General features: G+C 36.8%; 1 protein-coding gene across 11 annotated transcripts in view; it reads right to left on the reverse strand.

Moving 5' to 3' along the window:
- DTNB (dystrobrevin beta) overlaps positions 1 to 14,404 on the reverse strand; it is a 251,519-nt gene that overhangs the window by 176,581 nt on the left and 60,534 nt on the right. For all 11 annotated transcript variants that reach the window (XR_011076469.1, XM_068563945.1, XM_068563946.1 and 8 more), the window contains exon 5: positions 9,846 to 9,931. Coding sequence is in view for 10 of the 11 variants with exons in the window: in XM_068563945.1 (XP_068420046.1) it covers positions 9,846 to 9,931 (86 nt within the window). In the remaining variant the exon portion in view is untranslated. The remainder of the gene's footprint in view (positions 1 to 9,845; positions 9,932 to 14,404) is intronic.

Genomic DNA, 14,404 nt, shown 5'->3' on the forward strand with positions numbered 1-14,404 from the left:
TTGTAGCAGCATATCTTTATCTCTTACATTTATGTACATATTTATATAAGACATATACATCTTTGAGTGTATGAATATATTTGCATATTGGTGATAGGGTACGAAAGAAATTGTATTGTATTTGCATATTCATATACTAATGATGTAATATATTCCTGTGTAGTATGTTTATTTAAAATATTCCATTTAGTAAGTTCCAGAGTAGAATAAAAAGAACTCATATAATCTCTTCTATCACAAGATACTTTGATACTATAAGATCCTATTTTTACATTAAGTCTGACCCAAGCAGCTGGAAAGACAGTTCCAGTAATACTACTATTTCTTTATCTCCTTGTAGAGAGTTTCCTATCTCCAGTTAGTTATTTCTCTCTTCTCACCCATAATTGGGGAGAAAAAGAAAAATAACCAGGAGCTCAAAACAACTTGACAACTTTAACCTAAGTTTTCTTTTCAAACTATTCAGCTTTCTTACAAACAAATCAGTGAGTTAAATATGCAGAGAAAAATAATTTCCTGAGGCCTTTTCAAACATGGCATTTTTAAAAATCATATTCTATATGTTCATAATGAACAGGTATATTAGAAATACATATGTATCCCAAAGCACCAGGTGTAGGAAAAAAACAACCATTAAAGTACATTAATCAAAGAAAGATAAAATTTAGATCATCAACTCCACAGGGTAACTTTTAAGGCATTAGAAAACAGGAAATTATCAAGGAATGAAAATCTCCAGTACATTCCTCTCATAAGAGCTGCTAGCTTGTAGTTGAGGGAAAAGTATTAAATACCCATGCGGTGGGGAAAATCCAACAAGAGGCTAAAAGAAGTATGGTCCTAGTAGAAAGTAAAATCAATTAATTAACAAATATGTACTAAGTTCTTACTAAGTAGTCCAAGTGCCAAGTACTCTGCTAGGTGTTTTGAAAAACAACAAAGAAGTATGACACATGGTCCTTATCCCCCCCAAGAAACTTTCAACATAGCTGGAAAAAATAAGATACACATGTAGCAAAGAAGAATAAAGCACTAAGCTGACTCTAAATAGAACAGAAAGAAGGGAGGCATAAGATATTTGTTAAACCTCACCATTTGCCAGGCACCACAACAGGTAACTATGGCTGAGTCTGCTGTAGACACCCAATATTCTTATCTCCTTCCTTAGTAACAGAACACTAATTTTATTTTGTGCAGCAATGTACCCAACTAAGAGATTAAACTTTGAAGCCTTCTTCTAACAAGTTGCAGTCATGTGACTAGGTGTTTGGACAACGAGACTATAAGCAGAAGGGTTGTGAGAGACTTCCTAGAAGGCTAGTTGAAGAAAGCTGACTGCACTGGAAATAGACCTTTTCTTCCTTTCTCCTTTTGCTATCTGGAATGCAGCTACGATGGCTGGAGCTTCCAGCAGCCACCTTGGACTATGTGGTAATCTCAACTTTTATGTAGAAATCGTACACTAGAATGATAGAAAAGAAAGATATAGAAAGCCTGGGTCCCAGATGAACATGAAACTATCATACCAGCCCTGGACTACATACTCCTGGACTTCTTTTATATACGAGAAAAATAAACTTCAACTTTGTTTAAAATACTGTTACCTTGGTTTTTGTTTTCACGTAGCAATCCCCAATATTAAGTATTACTACAGTTTACTAAACATTACCTCATTTTACTGTCACAAAAAGGTGTGTGTGTGCACATGTGTATGCACATAATTGTTTAAATTTTATAGATAAGGAAACTAGCTTAGAAAGGTTAACTTTCTTAAGGTCAAAAGTTACTAAGTGGCTAAATCAAGATTTAAACCCACACTTATCTGACTGCAAAGACATTCCATTACATCACACTTCTTCAAAATATAGTGTAGAATAGATACAAAAACACATAGGGAGGAACTGTCAAGAAAGAAATTTAGAAGCCTGGCCTTGAAAAATAGAATTTGGAATGATGAGGTGAAAACAGGCTGGGGGTGGGGGTCTGGGGACACAACTAGAGAAGAACAGGATAAATAAAACAAATGAATAAATATAACAAAACAGAAACAGACTCACAGATACAGAGAACAAACTGGTGGTTACCAGTGGGGAGGGGCAAGATGGGGGTAGGGGATGAAGAGGTACAAACTACTATGTATAAAATAAATAAGCTGCAAGGATATATTGTACAACACAGGGAATATAGCCAATATTTTACAGTAACTTTAAATGGAGTATAATCTCTAAAAATATTGAATCACTATGTTGCACACTTGAAACTAATGTAATATTGTAAATCAACCATACTTCAATTTAGGAAAAAAAAAAGGAGAGTAGGATAAAAGTCTCTGTGGCAGGAATTTATAGAGTGTGTCTATTAGTGGTGGTAGGCAAGAAACAGTGCATCAAAGAGAATATTCTGACTATGATAATTTATATTGTGAAGTAAAGGTAAATATAGACTGAATAAGAAAAGTATGTTATGAATGAAAAGTTTGAAAGAGGAAACAATTTGGATTTGGTTTAAAAGTGCTGAAGTAGGGAAGAAATATTTAGAAAGTTAGGTTTCAAGAAAATTAGACTGTTAATGACTGGCAGAATGAATAAAAAAGAAAGAAGAAGATTGGCGACATCAGCTAGAAAACCCTGTAAATAATGCACAAGTAAGGAAGTGAGAGTCAGAATTACAGGAGTGACAGTATTGAGGGGAGGGCTTGGTCAACTCCAAGACATTTCAATGCAGGAAACTGAAGTTGATGGCAAACTGGATTAGAGAATAAAGGAATTTCTAAAATTAGGATTATTTTAAGCTTCTAGCTCAGAAAAATGCTGACAACCCTGACTGAAATAACCAAATTGAAGATAAAGATACTTAGCTTTGAACATAACTGTATTTGAACTAATCAGCAAATTTCCAAGTAGAACCATCCTGTAGGCAGTTAGAAGCAGAGTACTGGGCTGAAGTTCGAGACAGCAGATACAGAGTTTTGAAGACATTACCAATTATGTGAATAACTGACGTCCTTTGAAGGAGGGAAGAGCATCATGACTTAGTTTTCAAATAGCTGGCAGCTGTTCTCATAATGAAGAAAATAATCATCCATTAAATCTGAATGAAAACTAAGGGGAAATATGGGATGTGGCAGACACTGCAAGGTGCCTACTACTCAGTATCTGTTTTCCCATTTTCACTCCCGAACTGAACTCTGATTAGAATGGCAACGTGTTCCCCTTAAAAATTACTTCCCAGACTCTTGTGCACGTCGTAATTCGGAAGTGAATTTGTGGAAAAGCTTTTGCTTTCCTGATAGAGGCATCTTTCTTCTTTCTACTTAAAATGAGAATAAGGCGCAGTAAAGAGCAGTCACTTATAATCCTAGGAGGAAAGCCATACGGCAGAGCAGGAAGACAGGGGGGACCCAAGTCTCTGATGACATCCCTGAGTCATGGTACCAACCTTGAACTTGCCAGCCTCTGAACTTATTGTTGCATGAGAAAAATAAATCCCAATGGTTTTATGCCACTGTTAGTCAAGTTTTCTGTTGCCACTCAATGTATTCATAATGGAGAAACTAGCAAGTTAACTAATGGTAGAAATATTCAAGACCAGAGACTTCAGCTACCAAGTATATGTTGATAAATACACATATGTAGAGCTTCCAATCACAAAAACATATGTGTATACATCCACACCACCAAATCTATACCTAACTCATTCAGAGCAACAAAGGAGTGATTAGATAGTGAAATGACTAACTTCCCCCTCAAAAAAAGTATTACTTTCAGTTATACTTAGTTACTAGGTCATAAAATAGATTCAAAGTAGTAAAAAAATTTTAATCAATGAAAAAAGAAACTATAACTTAATAGGCCCACATTACACTAGTAAGAGAACAAGCAGAAACATGTTTGTTGGTTGGTTGGTTTTAAGAGAAAAACCGGTAGACCTCAAAACTGTTAAGTAATTACTTAGAAGTCATGACTCCTAGAGTTACTTGTTTAAAACAGTTTTTTTGTTTTTTTTTTTTAGATTAGGCTTCTCATATCTGTAACAAAAACACTGAAAATAATTGCTAATTTTTTATTGTAAATGAAATATAACAATTAATCTAAGTGTGATTTACTATATACATATAAAAATACCTTACCAAAGAAATAAATAAGAGACAATTTAATAAAAACATCCCCAAAATTAAACGAGTCCTTTAATTAAAGCCATAAACCCTTCTGGCATTAAGGGAATAAACTGCTTCCCAGATCACTGGTTGATTTCCCCAATAATTCTCTCTCTATTTATACATCTCTGAAAGAAGGTATGCTAATTTCCCATTAGTTGTTTCCAGATAAAAATACAGGCTTTCTCCCTTGTGAAAAACCCACAATCAAGCCCTTACACGCACACGTGTACAAACTTTTTAAAATATTCTGTCCTTTGTGTAGTGGCAAAATAATGTTACTATTCTACCATCTTCACACGTTTCAAATTTTTTTCTGGTGATAATGACCCTGGCTTTACTCATTGCATCTATCCATCTATCCACTCCCCTCTCATCCCCACATGACCAACCATATACTTTTGCAAGATGATAGGGCTGTTTACAATAAAGACTCAAGTCTATAGAAAAGAAAGCCATTTTCTTCTATATGTTAGTTTTCCTGGCAAATGACTCTCATCTTCTCCTGTCATCTTTCTACCAACTGAGCAACCTAACCCACAAAACATGTATAAACATCTGCATGTTTATAAATATCTATATGTAACCAAATCCAAGTGCATATTTTATTCCCAAACTCATGAATATTGCTACATCATTCATTAAGTCAGAGTGAGGCTGGAGGATGGGATTCAGCCATGCCTTGGGCTTCTAGTGTTGACTGAGTCAGGAACTACCTTAGACAAGTCTCCAGGCCTTCCCTGGTTTTTGTTTATCTTTTTCTTTTTCATAAAGCGCAGACGTACGACTCATTTCTTACTTGCTTCTAGCTCTAAAACATTTTGGTTATACGAGAAATGTGAATATGGGCAAATATTCAGATTAAAGAGTCACTTCGGGCTAATGAAGTGAAGAGATGATTAACAGAAACCAGCCAGGATAAATATGCAGTGACAGGTGGTTAGAAGACTGTAAGAGAGGACGCTAAATTTTGAACAGGTGAAACTGCTTAATTATACTTCAAAGGTTGGCTCCCTACAGTTCGTTAATGAAACATCAAGGAAGCAAACAATTGAAATGTTAGAACTGCCAGCTCTGAGAAAAAACACCTCAGGTCATCTTTTCTCTGGCTGCTCAAAGTGTGGTCTATCAAAAACACACAAAAACATAAGTAATATAAATTATTATTATAAAACCATTTTTATGCTATAGCCCAGAGAAAATACCTAACAGTGTTATCATTTTGGTATATTTCTTTCTTTTCCTAAGTGCATAATAAATTTTTATTTAAAACTATATTACATTTATGCATTTTGATCTGAAGCATATTTTTAAAGGCAGTATATTCAATCGTGTCGGTATCCCAAAGTGTTAACTGAGCTCTCACTTTTGGACACTAAAGCTGTTTTAAGTCTTCATATATTATTAAAAGTGTTGCAATAAATATATGTAAAACCTGGGGTACACTTCTGATTAATTCCTCATGATAAACTCAAGAAGCAGGCTGAGTCATTGGATACAAATATTCTTACAGCCTTTCTGACACACTGTTAGACTGCCCTTCAAAATGGTGGCACCAGTTTTCTAAAGGATTTAAAAATAAATTGCATGAATCATCTGCTCCTATCTTTCAGTGCAAAACAGATGGGGTTTGCATAAGAGATAAGTTTCTTAGAAAACAGCAGAATTAGACAAAGTAAATAAATCACAGTTAAATTAGTTGATAATTAGTATGGTTTAATAAATAATGGGTTTTACAGTCTGTAAATTTTGTTTCTCTGAGTTATTTTTTGGGTTTCTGACATTATTGAGTTTTCATCATGCTGATAATCAAAGTCTGTACTCTGATTATAAATCATTGGTATTTAGAATCCTGACTTAAGTTGCCTTTGAATCTAGGATACAGTCCCTAACGGTCACAACAGTTAACCATTTATCTATAAATGAATGATATCTGGGGACAGAAACTCTCTTAAGAGAGACCTGAAAAGTCTAAGAAATGTTTCTGGACTTCCTTGGCAGTCCAGTGGTTGGGACTTTGCCTTCCAATGCAGGGGGTGCAGGTTCGATCCCTGGTCGTGGAGCTAAGATTCCACACTGCCTCGTGGCCAAAAAACCAAGACGTAAAACGGAGGCAATATTGTAGCAAAATCAATAAAGACTTTTAAAAAAATGGTCCACATCAAAAAAATCTTAAAAGAGGAAATGTTTCAAACTAAAAACACAAGTATTAGTTAAGTCATTTTCAATGCCATCGTGACACTAAAACAAGCAAACAAAGACAGATCAAGGAAAAAGGGGAAAAAATTAAAGGAAAAAATTCTAAAATAAGAGGTAAAAAGCAAAAAGATAAAAATAAAAGTAGAAATGCTGAGGCATATTCCATAAGTTAGAAAAATCTAACTTAATGGGAACATTAACAGAGGTAACAGAAGTAGAGTCAGTGGGAGGAGGCTGCAGAAACTAAGAACAAAGACAAGGGAACAAGTAGGAAGAAAAAAGTGAAAAAATGGTCAAATATCATTTTATGTTACAATACAGTGTTACAGCTACCTTCTTCTACACTATTATTCAGCCACCTCAACTAAGTAGGACACAGCTGTGACTAGAAAGCAAGGGGAAAAGGATTCTCACAATAGCCGAAACTACGAAAGTGAGTGCTTCTCTCAATACGAGTAATCACTTCGTCCATTCTCTAACAGAATAGAATGTTAAGAAGGCTGGTTATGTTTTCTCTGTCAGTAGCATATGAAAAGTAAATCAGAAGCAAAAGTAGACTTCTTGAGACTGGTACACTGATAATACCATCACATTTACCAGCGATAAAGGACACGTACACACACATACACACGCATATACCATCACCGACACCACCAATGACAAAAAGTTCAAAAGCTGAAAAAACACAGCAGTCTGAAAACATGAGAAGGGACAAACAACCCAGAGCCTCACAATTAGCCCTAAATGCATCAGAGAATGACATCCCTAAGAGATGAAAAATATTTAAATTATGATCAGTGAGCTCTGTTTAAAACAGAAGGCACAGACCACACTTAAAGCGGTTTCCACCCTAGATGATTAAAACAAAAAAGTGGAGATAGGCTTCAATACCTGAAAGTGTTACTTAGGTTAAACATCTCACTCTCTAGTCTAGATAATTACAGTACAATAAAAATAATGAAACAGGGGGACTTCCCTGTTGGTGCAGTGGTTAAGAATCCACCTGCCAATGCAGGGGACACTGGTTTGATCCCTGGTCTGGGAAGATCCCACATGTCACGGAATAGCTAAGCCCGTGCACCACAACTACTGAGCCTGCGTTCTCGAGCCCAAGAGCCACAACTACTGAGCCCACGTGCCACAAATACTGAAGCCCGCGTGCCTAGAGCCCATGCTCCGCAACAAGAGAAGCCACTGCAATGAGAAACCCGCGAACCGCAACAAAGAGTAGCCCTCACGCACTGCAACTAGAGAAAGCCCACGCGCAGCAACGAAGACCTGACGGAGCCAAAAAAAAAAATTAATTAATTTTAAAAGATAATAATAATGAAACAGAGCAACAGATGGTAGAGAAACCATAATTCTGAACGTGAAGAAGATAAAGAAACCAGATTTTAAATCTATCTGAATCATGTAAACATGCTATTAAGTGACCTAGTGTGGCTTGTATTTCCATATACAATGTGTAACGATGTGGTGTTGAGAGTGCACTGACGTGTCACATTTGCCTAGGTATGTGTACTTTTGTGCCACTTGAATATTGGTCGCTTGTGCTCCTCTAAGAAATTCAAAAGCCACATAAATAAACAAACAAACAAACAAAAAACCCACCTGCTATCACCTGGATCCCTTCAATACTTCACACAGAACTAGGATTTGCACCTTTTCACTAATAGCTACAACAGAGAGCTGCAGTAATTTTAGTTCTCAATCAACAATTTATATTTGGCAAAATTTTAGCACTTACTATGGGCCAGGTACCAGCTCTATGTAAATGTAGCAAATTTAATCACAGAAACTTAAAGAGTCCAGAATCATCTAGAATGTGCAGTTATATAATCAATTTTCTATTTTCAACCAGTTTCTCCAGTCCTAATAAAAATGGCAATGTATACTTCTTTATCTGGTATCATCATCGTTAAAAAACAGACAAAATCCCAACTTTCTTTTTCTCTGTGAATGAAATATAATTTTATCCGTATTATATTATCATCCTCAGAAAAACACCATGCTAGAATTCAGAAAAACACCATGCTAGAATTAAGAAAATATTAAGAAATTTCAGCCCAAAAGAGTAATATTTTGAGATACCATGTGAAAAAAACTCAGAAGTATTTAAATAAAACTATACCTTTTTTTCTGTCAAAACTTTGTTTTACATTGTGGCTGATTTTGAAATGAGATAACCAGATAACATTGACCAAATATACTAAGACCTTTCTTTAGACATCTAAATCTATATCTAGTGAGCCTTCTAGCTTTCTAACTTTTAATGTCATGGTAACATGTAAGAAAAAGCACAGAAAACAAACATGCACCCATGAAGTAATCTTGCCCAAAAGCTTGTACTTGAATCTGTTGAAGATTCTGTATCTTTCAATTAAAACAAAAAATGTAGGGCACAGAGGAACATCACGGGGATGCAATCATCAAAATCTAGTCCATGAGAAATGCCACAAGACAGATGACCCAGTTTCTTCAACAAATCAATTCACAGGTTTTCTCAGCACTTCATGAAAACCCACAGCTTCAATCTCACCTCTGTGAAACCTGCTAGAGTTTCTTACTCCACGGATACTTGTATTAGGGCACTTTGAATGTGTGTCTCCCACTACAGGATGAGCATAGTGGAGTACAAAAGAGTGCCTTAGAAAGGGCTCTGAAGCTACAGCCTGAGTTGAAATCCCAGCTTGGCCCCCTAGTTAACTCATCTATAAAACAGAGAAAATACCACCTGCTGCTCAAAGAAATTTTAAGGATTCAGTAAGAAAATATATGTATAGCACCTAGCACAATGCTTGGCATACCTTAGGCAGTGAAGGACTATCTACTGAGTGAATAAATGGAAATGATAAGCAGAAAAATTAAGTAATTGTGAATTTTATCTCCTTCAGTTTCATCTAACCACCTTCTAATAGTATCTACTGAACAGTAAAATGCCAAAATGGTAAACAGTAAGAAGAAAATTAAGGAAAAATAAGTGAATAAATAGGTTATCAATTTCTAAATAACTACACTTGAATCTGAGGTACTAAAAAACAGTTTAATCATAAGAAATACCACCTGACAAAGCATCGAGTGATTAAGAAAAGGGCTAAACTTGACCAAACCCGGTAAAAGTGATAAAATTTATTTTCTAATTAAAACTGATCAACAAATCACCTTCAAGCATAATTTTTAGTAATATGGAAAACATTTTTAAAGAATTTTTTTAATGTCCACATTACTATTCTGAATCTTTTCAGAGTTTTGTTTTAAACTAAAAAAAAAAAAAAATTAAAAAATTAATTCAACCAACTTTTCCATCTGAACAGTAGGTGGCATAACTTACATACTCTGAGCCAGCTGCTGTAAAATGAGTGATATGGTAGTAAAAAAAACCAAAAAACTTCAATAGACCATCATCCAAATTTCTGAAAACATTCATTTAAAAGTGTTTAAAAGTCCTAATTTGAAAATAAAATCTTTCAAATAATATAAAAATACTTACATCTCAATTTGTCCAGCATTTTTCCACCACACATGGTTGCTAACATAGCTTTAACTGAAAATACCGTCAACTTGCCTCGGCCCTCACTGCAAAATAAATTATATTAGAAATAATTGCTATCTGGAACCACAAAAGCAATCAAATGTATCACCAGTAAATTGATTCCTGCCCTTCTGTTACAATATTACCACATTTAGAAACCTTGGATTCTTTTTTTCCTTTACAGAATTAAGGCTTCACATATGCTATGCGAACGGTATTAAAACTAACCTGGTTTATTTGGAAATGAGTTTAGAAACACCCTATAAAGCAACTTCTGTTGGCTTTGTAGGCAAAGGCCAAATGAATGAACCTAAACACCCTACCAACTTAGCCCATTAAATCCACAGCTGAGGTGCTTAAGTATTCAAATCTGAGGCACCACCTGGTTTGAATAATAATTCAGAAGTGTGTCCTTCCATCAGGATATTATAACAACAGTTTATTGTTACCTACTAAGGCAACAGGATGCATGTTGCTATAAAGACTTTATACTACCTTCATCTTTGTTTGTTTTCACTGTAACAACCTTTATGTTACCATGTGTTTATTCTAAGAAGTTCATCTGTCTCATCTGAGACATCTGTGTCAGATCTCCTGCCACCACTGTAAGAAAAGTGAAGGGGAAGGGACAGTATTATGAATTCTTCTTCAGGAACTAGAAAGATGAAATGTAGACCATAAATGAACTACTCAAAGTAACGCTGTGCACCACCTGCAGAGCCAGGACAATAACGGCAAGGCCCCAACCCCTGTGGTCACTGCTCCAACCATTCACCTATGTCCTGGTTTCAGAGAAGATGAAAACTTCACTAGCCGGTTTTTAAAGTCATATATGTAAATCAACAATGGGCTTTTGTGTTAATTTTATAAAGCTTGTGCTTACAAAGTTTCACAGTAACTTAGAGTAAAATACCTTTGCAATAATGAGAACTATATCATCTTGGTTTTGAAAAGAAAATGTCATCCTATTTATATTTACTCATGGTCCTAAGAGAGTGTCTCCTACTTTCCAAACCTTCTTTTTGTATACAGTAAGATCACATCTGAAAAAAGGCAAATGGTCAATAAGCCAGAAAATTCTCAGTGAAAATACTGCCAGGAGACACCAATGTTTGTTACAGTTGATTTTTAACTATTACATCTCATTAAGTTTACTCATAAGATAAAACAGGAATTCCCCAAAACTAGCTAAAATTAGAATGGGACTTTTAAAATACATAGTTCATCAGAAATACAGATTCTGTTCCATGTCTTATATAGTACTTGGCAATATATCACCTGGAAATGATAAAAAATAGTCCTATGTCAAATATTCACTGCATTATATGAGCAACGTGAGTGTCTATAAAGAGCAACAACTGTGTTAAAAGTGATGGATTTCCAAGACTGATACAGACCTTTTACAATGGACATTTTCTCTTTGGTCGCCAACCATCCAAACGCTGAGTCTACATTTAAGCACACCCTACCTTATATGACAAGTATACTTCCCACTACCAAAGTATGAAGCAGGAGAAAAAAAAAAAAAACTTTCCCATCTTTCTTTGAAACTAAGACAGGGGCACATCATACAAGCTCCACCAATAAGATGCACCGCTCTAGACTTCAAATAGAAAACAATTAACCTGTAGAAGTAAGAACTCCAAAGAATCCACCTGGCGAGGATGTCAGCAGTAGGAGCAGTTACATCCAGCATCCTGAGAGCTGGGACAGAGATTCTCATGGCAGCAACCACAGCCCAGCATCAGTGGCTTTAGGAGCACAAGCAGCAATATCTATGCCCAGCTTGGTGGCAGAGGTACTTCCTGAGACCAGTTTTGTGGTATGATTTTGAGCTTTGTTCTTGGCAGTGTGGTCATCAAGCCTACTTTCCCAACCTTCTTAGAAAGCCGATTGGTCACCCATATCCTTTTAATGAATTAGCTAGAGATGGTTCCTACTGCTTACAGCTAAGAACTCTGATGGATGCAGCTTCTATCCTGAAGTAAAGTGGCCCAGAAAGATGAAGCGACAAAAGGAAGTATTCCTGAAGCTCAAAGCGAGAGTGAGCAAGCCTGATGACCAGCAGAGCAAGGATGAAGAGCAAGTGCTCACCAGCAGAAAAGTCAAGCGTTGCTGCACAGCTAACGACATTTTTTAAGGTAAACTTGCTCGAAACATTTTTTGCAGACACAGATTTCATGATTTAAGAATACCCAGGAAATTCCACAGGGGAAAGTAAAAACTAATCTTAGAAGAGATTTCCACAGAAATCAGGATACTGATTACCTCTGGGGGAAGAGAGAGGAGTTGTAACACAGAAAGGAGAACACAAGGGGCTTCTGGGGTGCTGACAACATTCTATTTCTTGGCCTCTGGAGTATTTATATGGATACTTGTTTTATAACAATTCATTAAACTGTACTTTGTTTTAGTTATTCTTCCATAGGTGTTTTCTATTTCTGAATAAAAATTGTTTTAAAAAATGAATCCCGGGACTTCCCTGGTGGTCCAGTGGTAGAGAATCCGCCTTCCAACGCAGGGGACGTGTGTTCGATCCCTGGTCAGGGAACTAAGATCCCACATGCCATGGGGCAACTAAGCCCACGCGTCACAACTACTGAGACTGCGCACCTCAACTAGAGAGCCTGCGTGCCGCAAACTACAGAGCCCACGCACTCTGGACCCTGCACGCCACGACTAGAGAGAGAAAACCCCTATGCCACGACTAGAGCGAAGCCTGTACGCCACTACGAAGAGCCCACGCCACGACAAAAGATCCCGCATGCCTCAACGAAGACCTCACGTGCCACAACTAAGACCCAACGCAGCCAAAAAAAGAAATTAAAAAAAAATTTTTTTTTAAATAAATCCTGAGGGACTTCCCTGGTGGCGCAGTGGTTAAGAATCCGCCTGCCAATGCAGGGGACATGGGTTTGAGCCCTGGTCCGGGAAGATCCCACGTGCCATGGAGCAACTAAGCCTGTGCGCCACAACTACTGAGCCTGCGCTCTAGATCCAGCGTGCCACAACTACTGAAGCCCGTGTGCCTAGAGCCCGTGCTCCGCAACAAGTGAAGCCACTGCAACGAGAAGCCCGCGCACCGCAACGAAGGGTAGCCCCCGCTCACAGCAACTAGAGAAAGCCTGCGCACAGCAACGAAGATCCAACACAGCCAAAAATAAATAAATAAATACTAAAATAAATGTATAAAAAAAAAAAAGAATCCTGGGAAAGTGAGGGTTACCATTACTAGACAAAGGTAATGGTTTAATGGAGAGAATGATGAAAGGGAAAAATACAGGCTAAAAAACATTTAAGATATATAAACTGCAATGCATAAAATTTTCCATAATGAAAATTTCCATAATAAAATATATAAAAAGAATAAAACCATTAAAAACCCCAAGGCCCCGGCCCCAGCTTTAGATGTCTATTAATAGAAGACTGGCTATTAGGCTATCATAAAAAAGAATGAAAAAAAACATATGAAAGATAGAGAATTATATCCAAGATAGATTACTTAAAAAAAAAAAAAAAAGCAAGGCATGGAACAAAATAATTGCTAGAATGCAATCTAGCAATTATGTTAAAAAGGCGAGAGTAAAATAATATGTTCATATATTTGTATATGCATAAGCTGTCTGAAAGGATACTGAAAAAATAACATTAGTTGCATCCAGGGTCAAAAGCAGGCAGCCAAAGGAAAGAAATGAAAGAGTGGGCACTTTTCACTTTATAAATATTAAATGTTTATACTAGAAGAGAAGGTTCTTAAGCCAGTAACCTAAGCTTCCATCTGAAGACTCAAGAAAAAGAACAGCAAATTAAACCCAAAACAAGCAAAAGGGAAAAAATAATATGAGTAAGAACAGAAATCAATGCAATTGAAAACAGGAAATCAATACAGAAAATTAATGAAACCAAAAGCTGGTTCTTTGAATAAACCAATAACATCGATAAATCTCTAGCCAGACTAACTAAGAAAAGAGAAGACACAAATTACCAATATCAAAAATGAAAGAAGGGATATCACCACAGGTTTTCTAAACATTACAGAAATAATAAGGAAATATTACAAAAACTTTATGTCCATAAATTCAACAACTTAGATGAACTGGATAGACACAAACTAATCCTTGAAAAACAGAAACTATTAAAGCTCACTCAAGAAGAAACAGGTAGGGCTTCCCTGGTTGCACAGTGGTTAAGAATCTGCCTGCCAATGCAGGGGACACAGGTTCAAGCCCTGGTCCGGGAAGATCCCACATGCCACGGAGCAGCTAAGCCCATGCGCCACAACTACTGAGCCTGTGCTCTAGAGCCCACGAGCCACAACTACTGAGCCCATGTGCCACAACTACTGAAGCCCGCGTGCCTAGAGCCCGTGCTCCACAACCAGAGAAGCCACGGCAATGAGAAGCCCGCGCACTGCAACGAAGAGCAGCCCCCACGCACTGCAACAAAGAGTAGCCCCTGCTTGCTGCAACTAGAGAAAAGCCCATGTGCAGCAACGAAGACCCAACGCAGCCAAAAAT

The sequence above is a fragment of the Eschrichtius robustus genome, chromosome 15 (assembly GCF_028021215.1).
Source record: "Eschrichtius robustus isolate mEscRob2 chromosome 15, mEscRob2.pri, whole genome shotgun sequence".
NCBI classification, from domain to species: Eukaryota; Metazoa; Chordata; class Mammalia; order Artiodactyla; family Eschrichtiidae; genus Eschrichtius; species Eschrichtius robustus.